General features: G+C 49.4%; 1 protein-coding gene across 10 annotated transcripts in view; it reads right to left on the bottom strand.

The window, feature by feature from the left end:
* The window catches only part of SLCO2B1 (solute carrier organic anion transporter family member 2B1), a 60578-nt gene that overhangs the window by 20729 nt on the left and 18603 nt on the right, over positions 1-21246 (bottom strand). For 8 of the 10 annotated variants that reach the window (XR_011489934.1, XR_011489933.1, XM_070473238.1 and 5 more), the window contains exons 5-8: positions 19112-19345; positions 18779-18877; positions 16090-16280; positions 3989-4091 (exon numbers count right to left, since the gene is read on the bottom strand). Coding sequence is in view for 8 of the 10 variants with exons in the window: in XM_070473238.1 (XP_070329339.1) it covers positions 3989-4091; positions 16090-16280; positions 18779-18877; positions 19112-19345 (627 nt within the window). In the remaining 2 variants the exon portion in view is untranslated. The remainder of the gene's footprint in view (positions 1-3988; positions 4092-16089; positions 16281-18778; positions 18878-19111; positions 19346-21246) is intronic. The other 2 variants (XM_070473237.1, XM_070473240.1) reach the window with 1 other exon arrangement.

The raw sequence follows: 21246 nt of genomic DNA on the forward strand, positions 1-21246 counted from the left end.
GAAGTTCGGTTGCATTTCATTCCATTGAGTTAGACTGCATTTTAATCAACTACATTTCTTTCCAATTCAATTCTACTCAAGATGCAATTCCATGTAGTTTGCTTCTATATTATCCTGTTTGATTCTCATTCAGCTTGTCCCATCTCATTTCCTCTGTTCTATTATCCATCTCATTTCCCCCAACTCAGTCCTTTCCAACCTGTTCTGCAATAGCTCTTTCCAAGGTAACCCAGGCCTCTGTCTTCCCTTCTGTGTCTCCAACATGGGACAGCACCCTCTGCCTTGATTCCCCCATTCCTAGTTTATGTTTCTCCATAGCAGTTTACCTAACATACTACACATTTCACTCATTTAGCCATTTGATTGTCACCCAATCAGAATGTAAGCATCATCAGAGCAGGGGTTTCTATTATATCAATTGCTGAATCTCCAGAGCCCAGGGTATAGTAGGCACTCAATAAATATTTATGGAATGAGTGAGAAAATGAATGAATGCACATACAGACTCAAGGTGATCAAAGAGCAAAATGTTGAGGTAGAAACTAAAATCTTCAGAGAAGGTGAAAACTGGGCAGCTTCCTGGAGGTAGGACAGAGGTAGGGCCCTGAAGAAGGGGAAGATTCGGAATGGCAGAGAGGAAGGGAGTCCTACAGGAGAGAAGCCAGGGCAAAAGCCCGTAGACAAGAATAGAAGGGATGGCTCTCCCTTCTGCCACCTCCTAAACCAATGCCTATGTACAGGTCTCCTCGCTGCAAGTCGACTCATTGAGTCAGTCCCGAGGTCTGGGCTTCAGGGCCTTCATCAGCAGGGCCACCCAAGGTGATGCCCAAGAAGGCTTTGTGTGACCTCTCTCCACTGACAACAGAAGAGAAAGACAGGTTTCTGCCCTCAAAAGGCAAGATGAAGTTAGAGACATAAGGCGTGAAGGAGACAGGAGACAAGGCCTTTCTAAGAAGAGGCATCAGGGTATCTGGGACTTCCCTGGAGGTTCAGTGGTTAAGACACCACGTTTCCATTGCAGGGGTCATGTATTATATCCCTGGTCAGGGAACTAAGATGCTGCATGCCGCATTGTGGCAAAAAAAATAAAAGAAAGAAAATCCTCATTCATACCAATAGGCCATTCTATAGGATTATGTCTAAAATAATAAACAGTATTTATCGAAAAAGAAAAAAGAAAAGAGGCTTCAGAGGAGCAAACTACTTGCCAGGCTGGGCTGGTGGGGAGAGATGGACATGGGCTCCTTGGAGCTGAGTTTGCGGGGAGTCCCTTCTGTTCCTGCAGCAGCAGAGCCAGGGTCCCTGTCATGGGAAGTTTCTTTTTGTCCTCAGAACAGGGCGAGAGCCAAGCCAGTTGGTCCCCTAGCACCCTGGCCTGGCCAAGAACACTTCTCCTTGGGCGCCAGAAAATAAAAACAGAGTCTAGGCAGGGTGTAGAGGGGAGAGCTGGGGCTGTGGAATTCCCCCTCCTTCGTGTCCTAGGCCTCCTCCTGTCTGAGTCCTTGGCCACACACACAGCGTATCCAGCCGGCACTTGGAGTGGGAAAGATGTGACACCGGGCCTTCACCCCAGCCAGCTGCTCCACTTTCCTCCCTCCTTGAACTGCCCTGGCCCGGAGTAGCCTGGGCTTGGTCCAAGTCATACAGGTGACCTCATGGTACGGGTAGGGCCAGGAGTGGGGCAGGGACTGGCCCAAGTTCATCTAGGAAGGTCTGAATAAGGCCAGGAGTTGCTGGGGGTTTCCTGACTCTTGGTGTCAGGGTCATTTCCCCTTCTGTGCCCCAACTCCCACCCCAGCCTACATTCCTAGGACTCTGCCTGTCTGACTTCAGAGGGAGGGCTCCATCTCATGGATTGCTTCCATCCCGTTCTCCTGGGCTGATCACTGCAGTGCACTTTATTCCTATTCTCTATCTCCCTTCATCATCTTCAATTGTCCCTAGGACAGATGGAAAATTCCTGGAGGGCAGGGCTATGCCTATAGCTTAGATAAGGGATACTTGAAGGGGAATTCCAGGGATGTCTCTAGCTCAGAGACTTCAGCTAGACAGTGCTTCCCTTGGCTCATTACAATGTCTCCTCCCCTTAGACAAGCCAGGGCCTCTCATCACTTAGAGACTGTGTCTTCCTTATCACACAGAACCTCCTCCAGCACAGAAACCAGGTCTCCTCCATTAGACAAGGCAAGTTCTCCCCCCATTCAGGAGCTAGGTATCCTCTATCACACAGGGACTTATGTCTCCCCATCAAACAGTGCCTCTCCCAGCTTAGGGACGATGACTCCCCCATCAGAGAGCCTTTCCTTAGCTCAGAGACTGTCTCCTAAGAATTTAGGATTCCAGCAGCTGGAAGACTATGTTTATTCTTCTCTCTGCCTCTCCCTCTCCCAGTCCCAGGTTGTCAAGGCCAAACCTTAAGATCAGACTAGCCTCCCTAGAGCTCAGCAGGAAGCCGAGAAGCCGGCCTTTGCCAGCCCTGTCTTGGTCTCTCCCAGGATCATGTAGGAGCTTGAAACCATCAGAGATAATCTGGCCCAGGACACCCACTCTAGGATCCAGTTTCTGCGACTGGCCCCAGCTTTCTTCTGGGCTGAAGCCAAAGCAATGATTAATAAGCTCTTCCATGGAGCAGGGCACTGGGGCCTTCCAGCAGCTGGGGGTGACCTCAGGTTAGGGAGTCTAAGCCCCTGCCTCTAGATCCAGCCTCATAGGTTCCAGGCCTTTCTTTCCCTAGGAATAGAGGGCAACCAGGGCCTAGGTTACTGGTACCCTAACATCAAATCCTAGGACACCAGGGGACAGGTTGCTGATATCCTAACATCAAATCTGAAGATACAAGGGGCTAGATTACTAGTACCCCAACATCAAATCTTAGGAAGCTTTCCCCAAGAAAATCTCCCCTAATTAAGTTCCTAATGCAAAAAGTCCTTGGAGATGGGGGGTGGTTTAAGCAAACCCTGTAGTTATCACCCTCTTAAACCATAGGCAACTCAATTTACTGTCCTGAGATATGGTCAGACTAATAACAGCAGGGCAGGAATGATAATTGAAAAATTAATTGTACTTTATATAAGCATAGTTTTTTAATAGTATGTAAAGGACCCTCCATTCATCATCCCATTTGAGTCTCCTAACAGTCCTTGAGAGAGGCAGAGCAAGGATTACTGACCCAGTCTTGTAGATGAGGAAACTCTGGTTAGGGGAAGAAAGTAACTTCTAAAAGATCGTACACTGGGCAGTGTCAGGGGTGGGTCTCTAAACCACCCCTTCTTCTGACTTGCCATCCTGTGCCCTACAAGATCCCGATGCACAGCAGGCACTGTGTTTGTGGGATTAGACTCTTTAGATAGGATGACGTGGTCACAGCATGGACCTGGTTACTGATCAATTTAGCTCAAAGTCTCAGGATCAGAGGGACATGGATTTCACCCCTCACTGTACAGATGGAGAAACTGAGGCCCAGAGAGGAGGAGCAAGGACCCAAGATGAAAGTCCAGATTTCTGGACTTCAGCCCAGAGTTCCTTTCACCCATGCTACGGCTGAAGAATTTAATTTAAAAATAAATAAATAAATATTTACTGAGAGCCTCCTGTTTGCAGGCTCTGTGGTGGGAGGAGAAAATGGGTCACAGATGAGCCATCACAAGCCAGACGCTCAGGAGCTCACTCTTCAGTAGAAGGGTTGGACAGCGCAGATCTGAGCTGATACAGGAGCCCAAGGGTTCAGAGAGCTGAGAGGAAGGAGAGCCAGGCTGGGGGATGGAGAGAGTGGCTTGACTTAGAGGCACAAGGAAGCTTTTAATAGATAGTGATAAAAAATGATGTTCTAGGCAAAAGGGATCCTATGAGCAAAGTCTTACAAGAAATGTATGGTGCTCATGAGGGGCCTGTAGGTGTGGAAGATGAATCAAGAAAGGCAGGTTGGGGGCTGGAGTCTGTACAGTCTTACCTGCCCTTCTGGCCCCACCTCTGGCCTCAGCTCACTTACCTTTGATAAACTGGATCACAGTCAGGTCTGGGGCCATCTGAGCTAGGTTGTCTTTCTTCTCTAGGGACTCTGCAGGGCTCTGCTCAGAAGAGGAATCCTCACCCTGAGAAGACACACAGCCAAAGGCAGTCAGTTAGATGCCCAACATTCTGCTCAGAGGTGCTGTGGGCGAGGGAAGGGAGCTCTGAGGGAGGAGAAGACGAGGGTTCTGTCACTGCCAGCAGTGTCCCATTTGTTCTTGGCCCCGTAGATACTTAGCAAGTGGTTTTTGAAAAGTGGATGAAATTACAATGGTTGAACTTTGTCATCACCATTATTAACATCATAATAACCAACATGCCCATGAAAATTTCCACAACCACCACCATCATTATTCTCATCATCTTAAATATCACCCCCGTTCATATCACCAATTTCACCACCAATGAACAACCAAGATTGGCCTTACTATTGTTGTTGTCTCCGGGAAGGTCACCAACCACCTGCACAATCTCACAATCATTGTCATCATCACTATTACTTGACCCTTCACATCACCAGCAACAACATCATTATCAGAATCACTAATGTCATTATTTCATTATCACTGTCTCTCCCATCATTGTTATCCCTAGCACTGTCTTCACCACAACCAGCAGCATCACCAGCTTCTATGCAAGGTTATGACCACACTACTATCTTCAGTTTATATCAGTCTTGGCTGTCATCACCTGGAGAGTCACCACGAGCAGGTGCCTCCAGGGCTTGTCCTGTTCCATCCTGTCTGCAGCAACAGGAAGGGATCTGGGTTGGGGGAGGCAAGAGGCAACAGCCCCCTTCTCCTCTTGGAGGAGTCAGATCACAGCCAGAGGGGATTGCTCAGCCCCTGGACCACATTGCAAGGAAGCTCACAGCTACCCTGGGGTGTGCTCTTCCATGTAGGAGAGGATGGCTTCTGTACAACTCCTGAGAAAAAGGTCTTCAATCCCAGAAAAGAGGAGATCAGGGGTGATACAATTATAGTCTTCTGATTGCACCAAGGAGGGAAGATTAAAATGATAAATAACGGTAAATGGTTATTAAGCACTTACTACCACCCCGATGCTGTTCCAATGACAAGTCCATTAACTCATTGAAACCCCACAGCAACTTTCTTAAGAACAGTATAATCCCTGTTTTTCAGGGAAATAAAACTGGGACACAGAGAGATGAAGTAACTTGCCCGGTCACACAACTAGTAAGTGGTCTGGCTAGGACCTGAATCCAGATGTCTTGACTCCAGGGCTGGTGTGCATTTGGTCAGCTCACCCTAAAGGCAGGGGGGAGCTAATGCCCTGAGTGACCCACCACTGAGTGCTGCGTAGTCTTGCTCCAATACAACAAGGTTTTCATACAGGTACTATTACTGTGCACATTTTTACATGAGTAACTAAGTCTTAGAGAAGTTGCTACTGGTACAGGGTCACTCAAATATAAGTGATCTAGTGAAGTCTGATTTTATGACATTAAAAAAAATTTTTTTTTAATTTATTTTTTTGGCTGCACTGAGTCTTCATTGTTGTGCTCCGGCTTTCTTGAGTGGTGGCGAACAGGGGCCACTCTTCATTGCAGCACTTAGGTTTATCATTGCAGTGGCTTCTTTTGTTGTAGAGCACAGGTTCTAAGAGCATGGACTTCAGTAATTGCAGCTCACAGCCTGAGTAGTTTTGGCACACAGGCTTATTTGCTCCATGTCACATGGAATCTTCCCAGACCTTGGATCAAACCCATGTCCCTTCATTGGTGGGTGGGGAAGTCCTGATTTTACTACGTTTTTACGTGCAGTCCAAGACAAGGATTAGAAGCAACAAGTTCCATGGAAGAAGACTGAAGGCCAGTGTGACAAGCAGTTTGGACAAGGCTGTCCTGGGAGAAAGTGAGTTCCCCATAACTAGGAGCATGCTAGCACAAGCTGACTTCCCCTGGTCTGGAGGGCTGTCCACCCTGGGGAAGGGTGGGTTGGGCTGGAGAATCCATCTGGGGTCTCAGGTTCTGCCTCTTTTCTCCCCATAGAGCCTCTGTGAGACCCCTATAAGCTTCACCCTCTGGCTGGTATATGACACCTTCTCTTTTGTGCCCATCTTTTTGTTAAGGAGCAAATGTGGAGTTTCCCCACATTTTAGAACCTCCATGAGGGCTCCCACGCCAAGAGTGCTCTGTTCCAAGCTTCCTCCACCCCTTGCTTCCAGGTGCTGACTGGTTTAAGCCTAGCCTTGCCCCCGTAGGGAAATGTATTCCAAAATCAGTTCAAGTGTGTTTGTTCCTCTGTGAGCGTCTCCCTTCCTCCTCTCTACTTCTATCCCAGCAGGTACTGGGGTCTGGGTTCCCTGGCCTCAGGGGAGGTTTGTGGCAGGGCAAAAAGTCATGGCTGCAAGATTTTCCACCTTCTGGCTTTTGTTTCCCAAGCCTGACTCCATCGAGAAGATTACACTGAGAGTTGTGGGGAGTGTGAGGCGAGAGGGAGGCCCCTGAGCAGTCTGTGGGTTCTCTGAGCAGCAGGAAGCCACATAGCCTCTGCAACAGTGCCCAAGGAAGCAGTTCATTTCAAACGGGCAGGCTGCAGACTGACTGAAAAAGGCTGAGTTCCCACGCACATGGAGCTCCTCAGCCCCCAAACAGGTTAAGGGGCACCACATGGGCCGTGGGGAATTGAGGCTGATGCCTGCTGGGGGTGCGGTGGTGGTGAGGGTGAGACCTCCCTGGTGCCTGGATATCCTGTAAGATCTCAGGACATTGGCTTCACCTTGGTGGGAGAGCCCTGAGAAAGGCTGAGGCTGACTTTCTTTCTTTTTTTTTTTTTTTGAGGTTGACTTTCCTACTGAGCCAGAAGGATGGGCATTCAGTGTAGAAGTTAAGTTGATTTTCAAAGGAAACCAAGAATAATCTACCTTATAGACACTTAAAGTCTGAGTCAAACCTTGTTAATTGTCTCTCTCCTGCTGAACTCTGAGCTCTGCAAGAGCAGGGACTACGTTTACCTCATTCCCTGTTGAAACCCTGGTGCCTAGCACAAGGTCTGGAGTGAAATGGTGGCTGTCTGAGGAACTCTTTTCCTTTTCTATGGAAAAGAGTGCAAGAGATGGCTCCAATGGGCAGTGGGTATAAGCAACACCAGGCTCTTGAAAGAAACATGAGAACATCAACAGGAGAGGCTATTGTGTTGGCAGGAAGCTTGTAGCTATCTGAGATGCTGTCTCCCAGGCTATAGTCCTCCTTTTGCTCCAAATAAAACTTAACTCACAACTCTCGTGTTGTGATTTTTTTTTTTTTCCAGTTGACAGTAACTTGCACATCACCCAACTAGCACAGGGCAGAACTAAGATTTAGCTTAAGCCTGCCTGAGTTGAAAACACACACCTGATCCACCAAGCCTGTGAATCAGAGATCTGGTGCAGGGCTGGCAGAATTAGGAAGCACCATTGTGGGAGAATGTGAAGGGGCCTGAAATCTGAGTCTTATTTTTCTGGATGAGGCACTGTGGATCTGTTATTCATTTGTGTCTCAGAGCTGTGCTGTCTGATGCACCAGCCACCAGCTTGGAACTATGACTAGTCCAAACTGAGATGGGCTGGAAGTATAAAGTACACATTGCATTTCAAAGACTCAGTATGAGAAAAAGGAAGGGAAAATATCTCACAATTTGTTTTTTATACTTATGATATGGTAAAATGGAAATATTTAAAAGATAGATAAAGAAAATATTTTATTAAAATTAATTTCTTTTACTTTTGAATTGTGGCAGACCATTTGGGCTTCCCTGATGGCTCAGCGGTAAAGAATCTGCCTGCCAATGCAGGGTTTGATCTCTGGGTCAGGAAGATCCCCTGGAGAAGGAAATGGCAACCCACTCCTGTATTCTTGGAGCCTGGCAAGTGACAGACAGTCCATGGAGTCACAAAGAGTGGGACACGACTTAGCGACTAAATAACAACTAGACCATTTAGAATGACATTTGTGACTCACGTGATATTTCTTTTGGACTTCCTGCCTTGAGGAGAATTAGAAACTCTCCTTACTCCGTTCTCAGTCCTAGCCTAGCTATAGGAGAGCACGTGGGAGGTCCTGGGTCCCAGAGGGAGAGGGTGCCGCCCCAGGAAGGGGAGTAAGAAGGGTGGGAATACACTGATTTCTTCCCAATCTTCCTGTTGGGGGTGGAGCAGGCCCATCCTTCAGACACGCAGCATCTTGTGAGTTCCGTGCCTGGGGTTCCTTGTCCCCAGGTAAACAGTAAAAGCCACAGTGTCATCTGCTGCGACATGTGCAAACCCTCTGTGGTCTACACTGCACTTTCACATCCACCCTGTCATTTAATTCCCACAACAGTCTGATGGAGGGTTTATTATTGCACCTACTTCGCAGAAGAGGAAACTGAGGGCCTCCCCCAAAAGGGCAAGTGTCACCAGGGAGTAGTTGGCAGTAGTCTCTGTTAGCACCCCTGGCACCACCTAGCCCTCTGGGGCTTGGAGACAGGAGGGGAGGGACAGTCCTGCAGGGGCCGAGGGGCCTGGAGGGCATCCAGGGAGAGGTGAGGTCAGGATCGGATCGACAGGAAGGGGGAGGTTGTTTGAAGCAGAGGCATAGTACTATCAGAAGAGTGGTGGCGGGAAGGGAGGGGTGTGGGAGGTGGGGGGAACCACCCTGCCTCTCAGGACCATGGTAGAAGTACCATCACAGAAAAGCACCCCATCCGCCTCTACTTGTTATAAGAAATGACCAGACACAAAAACCCGCCAGGTTTAACACTGAACAACTATTTCTCTTTTGAAATACTCACAAACTACTCTTTTTTCCCCTCCATAGGTTGCCAAATATATCTGGAAACCAGTTAGAGATTCTTCCCCACTTCCAAAGAAACACTTTCAATAAAAAGCTTGCCAATCAGAAATTGTCTCAGTATTCTTTATACTCTTTAAAACTCACTTTTCTTTCTAACACCTTTGATCCTCTCAAGAAATGAAAGTAACAGCAGATGGGTTCACTTGTCAAGTTTATGAATAAACAGTCATTGTTAACTTTGGGGGGAAAAAAAGAACCCCTCAGGGCAAGAGTGGGGCAGTTCAGAGGGCCAGGCTGAGGGATTTGGGCTTTCTTCTGTGGGTACTGGGTGCACTGACCTCCAGTCCCTGTCTCTGTGGCCTTCAGAAGTCTCTGGCTCCCTCCTCACATCTGTTTCTGAGGACTCCTGACTAAGAGCGGGCTCCAGAAACAAGAATCATTGAGCCTTTGCTCACAGCAGGGTTCAGAGAATGACACATCTGGGCTGCGGTTTGCCCAGGTCAGCAGGTCTGGGATCCGGTCCTAACTTCCCTTCTTGGGCTGCGTGCTGACTGCTGCAGCCCGCAGCAGTGGGGACGCTGTGTATGGTCCAGCACGTGGGAGAACCCGCAGCCTCTGGGGCCTGCAGAGGCCAGGAGCTATCCCCGGAGGAAACTGGGCTCCTCGAAGGCACTGGGCCAGGACTGTGACCCCAGCCCCATGGAGCCAGTGCTGACCCTAGTGGATGGCGTGGAACTCTCTGCCAGCCCTCAGCTTCCATCACATGTGGTCACGGGACACAGCCACAGGATGGATGCTCAACTTGTACACACACACATGCACACACACACACACACGCATACAAACACATGTGTGCACACACACACACACACATGTATACACATGCTCTAATCAGACCAGTTCTACTTTTCCATGTTTTTATACCAGTCTTTTGAGTGAGATATAAATTGAGAAAGGGGTTCTACTGCAAAAAAAACAATTTTTAAAAACACTGGTGCAGTCCAATACAACCCAGTTTTAGAGGAGGAGACTGAGGCTCCTCCAGCGTTTTCTATTCAACTTCTTATCTCCCACAGGAGGAAGATGGTGTTTTCTAGCAGCATTCCTGCGCAAAAGAGATTCTAGGCAGCAGGGGGTGTGGGGGGAGGGTGGTGTGCTCCCAGCTCTCCTACATTCATGGGTTGCTTGCAACTGATCGTGTCTCTTCCCTGTAGCTACCAGAAAGCTCAGGACCAACTGAATGTTTCAATAATAGCATCTAAATTTGTCTCTGTTTCTCTCTCATTCTGATAACCTTTTGCTGTTATTTCCCTTTCTGTCTTGGTTTTGATTGAGTGACTCAGCACAGGCCCTGCTACAGCTTTTCTGAGCCTGAATCCCAGCTCTACATTTTACTAACAATTCTACTAGGTTATTTTATCTCTCTGTAACTCAGACCCTTGGGTGTAAAACAGGGGTAAAAACTGAACCTATTTCATAGGTAAGTTATAGGGATTAAATGGGCTAATTAATACAAAGGGCTTAGAACAGAGTAGGCAATACAAGTTGGCCTATTTCCCACTCTCTTACTGGTACTGTACATGTATTTGGTGTGAGGTTGCCTTAAACCTTTTATGGAATATAGTGGAAGTAGGATACAGAAAAGCATCTAAGAAGAATATCAGAAAGAAAGTCATTTTTCCTTTTAAGAGCTAGACTGATCCATGCTAAGAACAAGCACTTCTGGTTACTGAGACTGCAGGCCAGGTATTGAACCACCCACCTCACAACTTCGCCTCATTTCCTTTTACAACCCCCGACCCCCGGATGTAGATGGTCTGGTGATTCCCATTTTACAGATTTCAGATTAGTAAGTGCCAGAGTTAGAATTCACATGCAGGCTGGGACGGTACAGACAAAGCTGCTGCTGGCCTTTTTCCCTGCCTCAGAGGGAGGCCTTAGACTCAGACACCAAGGAAATTCTTATATGGTACATCTTGGGCCAGATCAGCTAGAGTCAGCTCTCTTCTTTAGCCTCAGTATCCTCTATCATTTGGTGGTGTTGGACTACATCAGTGTTTTTAAAACTGGTTTTTGCAATAGAACCCCTTTCTCAATTTATATCTCATCCAAAAGACTGGTATAAAAACATCAAAAAGTAGAACTTGTCTGATTAAAGTGTGTGTGTATGTGTGTGTATAAGGGAGGAAGGTCCTTGGCCCCTGCTGGGGAACCCCTCTCTTCAGTCTTCTTGTGGTGGCAGCCTTGGGGTCCTATGGGGTGCAGTTTAAAAGCCACAGAGCAGATCATCTCAAGGGACCCTTCACACCCAGTGACTGAGGAAGCTCGGATCTACATCAGGCCAGGGAGAAGAAGCCTCTCTTCAGCCCTTTGGGGCCAAGCCCTGACCTTTTACAGACTGGTGCAGGGGGAAGTGCCGCTGGTCAAGCTTTGGACACAATCTTGACCCAATCCCTCTGTCTGTAAGTTGGAGTGATGGTTGAACTGGATGAGGTGGGGTGAGGATGGAGTCACAACAGCTGGGTCACTTGGGAAGGGGAAGGACTCCTAAACCCACTGGGAGGGTTCTGGAGGCAGTGCCAGCTAAGGAGAGACATTGGGCACAGGAAAGACCTTGTCACCCAGCATCTAGCAGGGGCTACAAGAGGGAGCACAAAGTCTTAGGCCAAAACTGTAGCTACTTGGAAAAGTGAATTTTGGAAGTCACACAGCATTTGAGGCATAGAATCTTAAAGTAGTAGAACACAAATACTTAAGAACCTACAACTGGTATAAACTTAGAACCTTAAAACCAGATAATATTAGAATCCCAGACTCTGGGAAATACCCTAAAATAATAGACATGGAGGCTCCTGGGAAATATGACAGAGGCCAGCGGTGCTCAGAGGCTGGGTGCGGACCTGAGTCCCCAGGGGATCTGATTTCAGTCCCTGGCCCAGGACCACGGGCAGCTCAGAAGGGCCAAAGGGCCTGGAGAGCAAAGAGGGCTGCTGGCTGAATGGGATCCTATAGCCACCGCCCAGATGGGGCCGGATGATCTGCTAGGGTGTACCTAGGAGACCATCTTTACTACATGGGCCCTGTAGAGCCATCTGCCAGGAGCCCTGAGCCTTTGGCGGGACCTTAGAAACTGGCTAATTGAAGACAGAGGCCTGAGAGAGGTGAGGCCTACCCTGGTTCCCTTCTAGAAAGATATCTGTGTAGCCGCCCGAGCTCTGAGGTCACAGACACATGGACAGAGCCAAAGGGAGGGAAGCTGGGCTCCTGACCTTCCTGCACGGGTATGGCCTCCCCCACCCCCCACCTCATAGTCTTCTCTGTGGAGACTGTTAATCCCCTGCGCCCTGGCAGAGAACTCTGTCATTCAGACCTCAGCTGTGTTTCCGTCATCTTCCATCTCTCTGCACCTGGCCTTCTTTCACGACCTGAGAGCTCCCTGGGGCAGGGGCTGTGGGATGCACCCCACTGTCCCCCTGTGAAAGTACTCATGTTACTGCCCCAGAGACAGGTAGCCATTTAGAGGAGACACTAGCAAACCTCCCAGAGCTAGCAGACTTGGTTCAGTCTTCTGCCTATTGCATGGACAGAGAGACTGAGGCCAGAGACCTTCTCTGGGTCATACAATCCTTTCTATTATATACCACCATCTCCTGGACACCAGTAAAAGCTGCAATTACTTCTAGGAAGGTATTTAGAGAACCCCTGTGAGGGGGTGCTTGAAGGGACTTCAGAAATAGCCTCCAGCCTGACCCTTCATTTTCTCTTGCCTGTTTCTACTCTCTGCAAAAGATACACAACAGTGTCGAAACACCTGGATTTTCACCTAATTGGGCCCTTCCTCCTGGTCTATCCATCTCATCAGTCGCCTGAGCAGACTGGGCCAGTCCAAGCAACTGCAAGCCGAGGCAGCCTCAGCAGGCGGGGGAACAGTTCCTCCCACTTCAATATTTATTACCTGAGAGCTGCTGGAAGCAGATCATCATGTTCTTGGCCTTCGGTTCTTTTTTCAGAACCTCTCACCCCCTTCCCTTCCCACTCCCCATCCCCCATGTGCTGACGAATGAATCCAGACAGTCAGACAGGTTCACAGCCTGGGAGCCAGGGTTTCAAGGCATCACAGAGACACAGCTCTTAAAATGAGAATCTCTGCATCACAGCAGCTTTGACTCAAGGAATTGTGTATTCTCAGAATCCGAGGCACACAGGACATTGCTTCAGGAATCTAAACCCAGGGTCTTACACAATAGAACAGAATGGGGAAGTGACTTGCTCAGTCACATGACTGAGCAAGGACATATGACTGAGCCCAGCCTAGCCTAGTCTCACCCTTGCTTCTTCCACTCCATGGCCCAAGTAGCACTTCTGTGTTCAGATTTAGTACCCAACTGGGAGATTACCCATAACTGGTAACCAGTATCTTCCCTTGGTCTGTGATCATCCCTGCTTCTAAGAACTCTTCTGCAAGTTCCAGGAATTCCACCTCATTCATATTTTGGCCCGAGCTAGGCAGAAGCGGGAAGGACCATCTGTGGTTCCAAGTTGTCTTCTTCCTTTCCCTGAAACTGATCTCTCTCCAACGCCTGCCTCCCCCTGCCTCTGAGCCAGCATCAGTCCTTCACTGTCTCTGGTTTGACTGACCCATAGCAGAGCAGGATACAGGTCTATGTGTTTCCCCTCCTGCGTGGTTCTTTGGACTCATCCCCATGCCCTGCCTTACTGCCAGTGCACTGGTTCCTGCCTGGACCAACGCCATAGCTGTCACACCAGTCTTCCTGCCCCAGCTGCTCTCTGCACACCTTAGCTTGCCTTCCAATCCTTTCTGTGCTAGCAGCTGGTGATAAAGCCACAGGACTCCCTCCAGGGCTACCCGCTGCTCCTGAGGCTGGCAGGCAAGGCTTTCATTTTTCTGGCCCCTTCTGGCTGTCCCGACATCAATTTTCTTTAGTCCCCCAGCCTCTCGTATACACCCTTTGCTGCAGCAGCGAGTGGGCAACAGAGTGGTGCAGGTGCCATATCAGACTGATTCGGGGATTGAGTCTCAGCTTCTCCGGCAGAGACATTTTCAGCCCTTTGTCTTAAGCCCAGACTTTCTTGTTCTAAGAAGGAGACACTATCTCACGTTATGGCAAATGTATTCAAATGCACCAACCTGCAACATTAAATTGAATTATTCTTGCTGCAAAATATTTGACAGGAATTTTATAAATTGTCCCTTTGAAATTAGAATTACTTAGCAACAACTAACTTCCTTAATTTATGATTGTTTGTGGTTTCTCAAAATCCTGGCACAGAGATCCAAAAACTCCTGTAAATAAGGGTGCTAGGAAAATCTTTTGTTCTAATATTTAGCCTTTGATCCCGGTTCCTGACCCAGAGCTCCTAAGAGCTTTGTAATTTCCTGAGTGGTAAGAGGATCTGATATCGAGCCCCTAAATCCCTTGGCATTTCCTGGTGATAGGAGCATTGTTTGTTTTAATGAGGTGACTCCACTGGGCTCCAGGTTAGGGCTGGTCACCAGAAAGACCAAGCCATGATTGGAAGCTTGGAACTTTCAGCCCACCACTGCAACCTAATTCTGCAGAGAGGGGAGAGGAGCTAAACATAGATTTAATAATCAATCACGCCGACATGATGAAGCCTGTATAAAAATTCCAACAGTATAGGGTTCCGGGAATTTCCAGGTTGGTGAACACAGCCACGTGCCAGGTAGGCGACGCACCCGGACTCCACAGGGACAGAGCGCCTGTGCTAGACCTCACCCTAGGCATCTCTTTATCTGGCTGTTTATCTGTATCATTTATCATATCCTTTATTATGTAATAAACTGGTAAACAAGTGTTTCCCTGAGTTCTGTTAGCCATTCCAGCAAATAATCAAATCCAAGGAGGGCATTGTGGGAAACTCTGATTTGTAGCCAAGTCAGACAGAAGTTGAAGGTGACTTGGGGGCCTCCTACTTGTGATCAGCGTCTGCAGCAGGGGCAGTCTTGCAGGAGTGAGCCTTACCCTGTGGCATCTAATACTGTCTCCAGGTAGACAGAGTCAGGATGGAGTTAGGTTGTAGGACACCCAGTGGATGTTGCAGGGAATTGATCAGCGTGGGAACAGCCCCATACATCTGGTCACTGAAGTATTGTTTATGTGTTTGTGCGTGGGGGGTGGGGGGTGAGGTGTAAATGTGAAATAGGAGTATTTGTCTTTATACACCCAGACTTGGGAAAAGAGAAAATCTAACGCACAAATTTTCAGAATATAATGAGTGGTGAATATAATGAAACGTGTATGAGTATTAAAGAGAAGTGAATGAAGCTGACTCTAATGACATATAATTGAGCTTTTATAAGACATTTCCATTTTGTCATTTTTCTTTTGTATTTTAGAGCCAATGTATTATTTCTCAGGCCTCATGTTTTTGTGGGTCCCTGGAAAACTTAGAGAACCCTAGCCCCAAATCTTCTCTCCTGTCCAGTGGCTTCACATAGCCCTGCCTTCTCCTGTCACATGTGATCTTGAACACATCCCTGCACCTTCTGGGCCTCAGTACAGTCCACTGAGGAGAGACCACCTGCCCCATGAGCTGAGCAGAATGGTTCAGTGAGATCCTCTTGTAGCACCCAGCCAGTTGTTACTTATCAAAGAGACTTTGTCCTCACTAGGCTATGCCCGTTTTAAGGGTGGGGCTCACATGCTGAGCCCCAGGGTCCAGCCTGATGCCTGGTCCCCAGCCAGGCACTCAACACCTGTTTGTCCCCTCACTGTCCCTGAAAAGGCCATGGTAATTTCTACAGCCAAGTCCTTTGTCCAGGCTGTTTCCCACCTAGAATGGCCCTCCCCCTCTTTGCCATGCTTCCACACAGGCTTCAAAGTCCAGTGGAACCTCCCTCTCTTCAGAGAAGTCTACCTAGACCCTCCTGTAAACCCTCCACCTCCTCCCAGTTCTCAACACTGCTGTAGCATGTTCACAATCTACTAAACACATTCAGCGACAAGCAGAGAGGCAGTAGGCAGTAGGTTAGAGCAAGGGGAGTGGGTTCAGACAGGCTTTGGGTTCTGGTCCCAGCAGTGTCCTGGTGGGCCTTATGACCTTGGGTGGGTCACTTCCGGTTCTGGCCCTCGATCCCCTCAGCTGCGGAAGGGGCAGAGAAGACGCACCATGCAGGAATGCCAGGGAATGTAACAGAGCTCTATGGAGATGGCTTTGGAAGCTATGACGTGCTGTGCCCAGGAGAATGGAGTTGAAGGTTATACAAGAGGACAAGTGTGTGGGGGTTGGAGCTTAGGTTAGGGTGGGGCACGGAGGGGGCTTACCTTGCTGACAGGTGGGTCTGAAACTGCTAAGCCCTTTCGCCGGAAGCGAAGCTCTTGCTTCTCCTTGGGCATCTCCTTGGGGAAGAAGAAGTAGGGGATGGCGGCCAGGGCCACCGCGCCAGCCGAGATGAGGAAGCCCAGCCACCAGGCACCCACCCATCGGGGGTCCTTCGAGGTCAGGTTGATGCCACCTGGAAGAGAAGGTGTTAGGGTCGGGATGGGCTGTAGCTTCTTGGCCACCACCCTCGGACCAGCCTCTGAGGTAGGATGCGACCTGGGCTGGGGTCAGGAGATCTGGGTATCAGCTGTGGCTCTGCCAGTTGTGTCTTGTGTGACCCAGTTGTGTCTTGTGTGACCCAGGCATGTCCCTGACCCTTCCTGGGCCTTGACTTTCTCAACTTTATGGCAGTGTGTGTCATGGTTAAGATCATGGACTTTGGAAATGGCGTGACCTTGGGCAAGTTACTTAACCTCTTTGTGCCTTGGTTTCTTCCCCTGTAAAGGATAGATGCTAGTTGTACCTACATCATAAGGCCGATGTGAGATCATAGAAATTAGTATGTGTAGAGCACTTAGAATCATGCTGGCACATGGATGTCCACACAGTGTTTGGTCTTTGTTTACTGTTACTTTTGTGATTGTTATTATTAAACTGATGGCTAGGATGACTCGGGGTTCTCAGACCTGCATGATGGTTAAAATCACAAGGGGTGCTTATGAAAAATACTCAGCCTTTTCCAAGATCAACTTAGAACTGCCACAGGATGGGGTGGAAAGGTGGACAAGGTATCTGTACCATTAACAAGTTCCCCAGGTGATTTTGAGCCCCATCTAGGTATAATCAGGACAAGATTAACCCAGATATGGGCTTCCCTGGTGGCTCAGGGGTAAAGAATCTGCCTGCCAATGCAGGAGGCACAGGAGATGCAGGTTTGATCCCTGGGTCGGGAAGATCCCCTTGGAGAAGTAAATGGCAAACAACTTCAGTATTCTTGCCTGGGAAATCCCATGGACAGGCAAGCCTGGCGGGCAACAATCCATGGGATTGCAAAAGAATTGGGCACAACCTAACAACTAAACAACAACAACAGTCCCAGATGTGCCTCTTGACTGGAGTGCCCACCTCTGCCATCAGACCTCTTGACCCCAAGGCTGAGTTAGGTACCTCCTTCCTCAACTGCCACAGCACCTACAAACACTTTCTAACAGTACGGATGCATGACGACATCAACCCCATGAGTGGGGCTGGCTCCCAGATGCTTTGTCCTGAGCGCCTCTGGAACCAGGCCCAGAGGACACAGTCAGCACTCAGCAAATACATCTGTAAAACTGGGGGTGGGGTTGACTTTTGTGCAATTTCCTCCTCCACTTATTATTCCCCTATCTTCTGTTCCAGGCGGGTGGGAATTCACGCACATCCATCTCAGATCTTCTGCTTCTCACATACTGGTCTGGGTTTGCAGTGGATGTGACCCACCCACCAAAGAAATCCCCGAGAGAAAGAAGGAATAGGGAGACAGTACCTTGGTTCACAGTGTACAGGAAAGCCATGTCTGCCTGTGAAGGTGTCAGCACCATCAGGATGATGTCAACAGAGCCAGAAACATACTCCCTTCTCCTGAAGCTGGGGTGTGTCTGGGAATCTGAGTCCTGACTTTTAGGACTGTTTCATCAAGGGAGAATGGAATTGCAACCAGAGTCCATGCTGGGCTCCTGGGCCCAGGTTTCTAGAAGGAAGGGGGTTGGGGCAGGGCCACCCCTAGTGACTCCTGTTCAGAGCTGCCCAGACCTATCCTGACTAGAGGTACCCTTGGGCAAAATCTGGATAGCAAGAAACAGAGTCTGCCTGTCCATCTTCTTGTGCATGTGTCACCTGAGGCTTCTAGGGCTGCTGGAAAATCTCCAGGATGCAGAAGGCAGAGCTGGGGGCTTGGAGCTGCTTGGTGTGACCAGCAGGCAGCTGAGATGCCACAGTGACCTGTTCTAGAAACAATCCACTCCCACTCCCCACAGAATGCCAGAGCTCTGAGACCCCCAACACTCCCCCTTCCTATCTTCGGACCAAGCTTCAGTTCCACACCTTGGCCTACCCTGACCACCACCTGGATCAGAGACCCCTTTTCCCCAAATGGTCCCCTCAGCATAGGTGGCCAGGCTTTGAGGTCGTCAGAACTAGAAGGATCCTTAGAGGTCACCCCGAATTTCCCCTCTGAGATGGCCCAAAGTACTGAGTCCTGCTTCAAAACTCTCTCTCTATCATGCCAGTGTCCTCTCTGGGTCCTGAAGTCTGTCCACCATAAAGATGGGAGCACCCCAGAGACCAAGAGAATACATGGCCCTGTCTGCCCCGTAGTATATCTGAGCAGAGGGCTGAGGGCCTGGGGTAGCGGGGAGTCAGGGTGGAACTAGGTGAAGACTCCTAACAACAGTGGCAACAATTACAACTCTCCATCTGATAGCAACTTGTGGCTTATCGCCACATTCTCACTGCATTCTGATTGCAGCTTTGAGAGGTGGGCAGAGAAGAGAGTATCTCAAAGATGGGGAAGCTGAGGTTCAGAGAGGTTAAGAGGCATGTCCCAGGTCAGTGGAGTTGCTGGGTCCTCTGGTTCAGCATCTCCTATGAGACCAGCAGTTGGTCAACTGTGTCTATGTGCCCCTGGGGACAACTGTGTGCTCCGAAGCTCACCTTCTGGCATTCGATCAATGTCCACGTAAAGGCGCAACATGAGGCTGCCCAGCCCATAGGACATGCCTGGCCCCATCATGGTCACTGCAAACAGGATACCTGCAACAGGAAGCCTGGGTTAGTGCCTTCTGGCCCGGTTTCCCTCCACAGTTCAGGGCCTGCTCAGCCTTCACTGGGCAAGAGCAGCCCATCTCCCCTGCTCAGGCCTTGGAAAGCTCTCCAGGGCTCCTCTGGGCCTCTAGTGGCCACAGAGGGCATAAGGCAGGGATTCGTACTTAGCCCGACCTGAGCCCGGCCCTCCCTGAGAGCCCGAGGGGTGGGACAGATTCTCACCGAGGTAGAGGGGCGAGTTGCTGTTGTGGGCAAAGTCATCGATGTAGGAGATGCCAAAGGGCTGAATGGGCACCCCGCCCACGCCGAGCAGAGTCTGGGCCGTGAACATGATCCCCACCACAGCCAGGTGCCGAACCTCTGTGTAGCTAGAGCAGCTGCTGTTGGACGAGGCTGAAGCTGGGGCCTTGGTGCTGAGCAGGCACAAGGAAGCCTTGAAGTCTTGTGGCATGTCTGCTAAGAGATGATAAAAGTATTAAGACAATAGCTAAGACTCATATAGCACTTACTGATGGGAGGTACTCTTCTGAATCTCTCTGACCCCCATAACAAAGCCAGGGGATGGGTACTCTCATTACTCCCATTTTGCAGATGAGAAAACTGATGCTCAGGCAGCAACTAACAAGGAGTGGAGCCAGGATTGGAACCCAGGCAGTCCAGTTCTGAGTCCATGCTCTTAAATCACCCTATGCCACTTCTCTGAGCAGAGGTATGTGGAAGTGCCATGTCAACAGTGGGTCTTGAGTGAGGGTGGGGTAGGATCACTAAAAGAGGTGGTTTGAACTGGGCGGAAAAGAATGAACAAGATTTTCCAGAAAGGGAAGGTGGTGGCCAGGGGTGGGGTCTAGAAAGAGGCCACAGCACATGTAAAACCAAGGTTTTGCTAAGTTCAGCATGGCTGGTTCACAGAGTGTAAGGGTCAAGGCCAGGGCTGAAGGCGGGGCCAACAAGGGAGGGGCGCTGGGTCTGGGCTGTGGAGAGCACTGGAGCCCTTAGGCCTTCATTCTGGGAAGGGCTCCGTGTCAGCTCGGGACACAGAGGTAGAGTGCAATAAAGGGAAATTTCTTAATTTAGTGCCAGACATTTGTTTCCTGTAGCTCACCAATATTTGGTGAGCAAACTTAAGAAGACCCTCATACTATTATTATCCCAAATGTATGTATAGAAGTGGCCTCCTCTCTGCGGCTGGCCAAGTTCTTTCTGGGAGCTGGGTCTCTGAGCCATGTGCACCCAGCCCAGAGAGCCACTCTCTAGGGCTGGAAAAAGCCATGTGAAGCGAGCTCAAGGACTTTGACCCTCAACCAGATTGCCTGGGTTGAAGGACGGGTGAGACTTTGGCAGAGGACCTCAGCCCCTCTGGCCTCGGTTTCCTCATCTGTTGAACAAGCCTCCTAGAATGGAACTTCTACAGAAATATGGAACTTACAAGCAGAAAAATTCAGTGGTCAGAGCAGAGGTTCTAGGGCCAGGCTATCAGGGGATGTCTTCTAGCTGTGGGCCTTGAGGAAGAACCTCCCTCTCTGAAACTCAGTTTCCTCACTTATGAAATAGGATAATGATAACACCTGCTCAAAGGGTTGTAAGCATTTGGAGTGGTGAGTGATGCCTGTGCACAGTGCTTACTAGACATGAAAATGATTATAGGGATCTGTCTCTTTTTCCAGCTCTGAGTCCCCAGCAGAGGGCCTGGCACATAAATATTAATGTGCTGGATGCTAAGTTGCCTCAGTCATGTCTGACTCTTTGCACCTCCATGGAATATAGCCCACTAGGCTCCTCTGTCCATGGAATTCTCCAGGCAAGAATACTGGAGTGGGTTGCCATTTCCTCCTCCAGGGATCTTCCCGACCCAGAGATTGTACCCAGGTCTCTTAAGTCTCCTGTGTTGGCAGGTGGGTTCTTACCAATCAGCACCACTGGGGAAGCCCAAGCATATCTTTTGAAGGCTGTGTGTGTGTGTTAGTTCCTTAGTCGTGTCCGACTCTTTGTAACCCCATGGACTGTCGGCTGCCAGGCTCCTCTGTCCATGGAATTCTCCAGGCAAGAATACTGGAGTGGGTTGCCATTTCCTCCTCCAGGGGATCTTCCCGACCCAGAGATTGTACCCAGGTCTCTTAAGTCTCCTGTGTTGGCAGGTGGGTTCTTACCAATCAGCACCACCGGGGAAGCCCAAGCATATCTTTTGAAGGCTGTGTGTGTGTGTTAGTTCCTTAGTCGTGTCCGACTCTTTGTAACCCCATGGACTGTCGGCTGCCAGGCTCCTCTGTCCATGGAATTCTCCAGGCAAGAATACTGGAATGGGTTGCCATTTCCTTCTCCAGGGGATCTTCCCAACCTAGGAATCAAACCTGGGTCTC

Source organism: Odocoileus virginianus, chromosome 10 (assembly GCF_023699985.2).
Source record: "Odocoileus virginianus isolate 20LAN1187 ecotype Illinois chromosome 10, Ovbor_1.2, whole genome shotgun sequence".
Classification (NCBI taxonomy): Eukaryota; Metazoa; Chordata; class Mammalia; order Artiodactyla; family Cervidae; genus Odocoileus; species Odocoileus virginianus.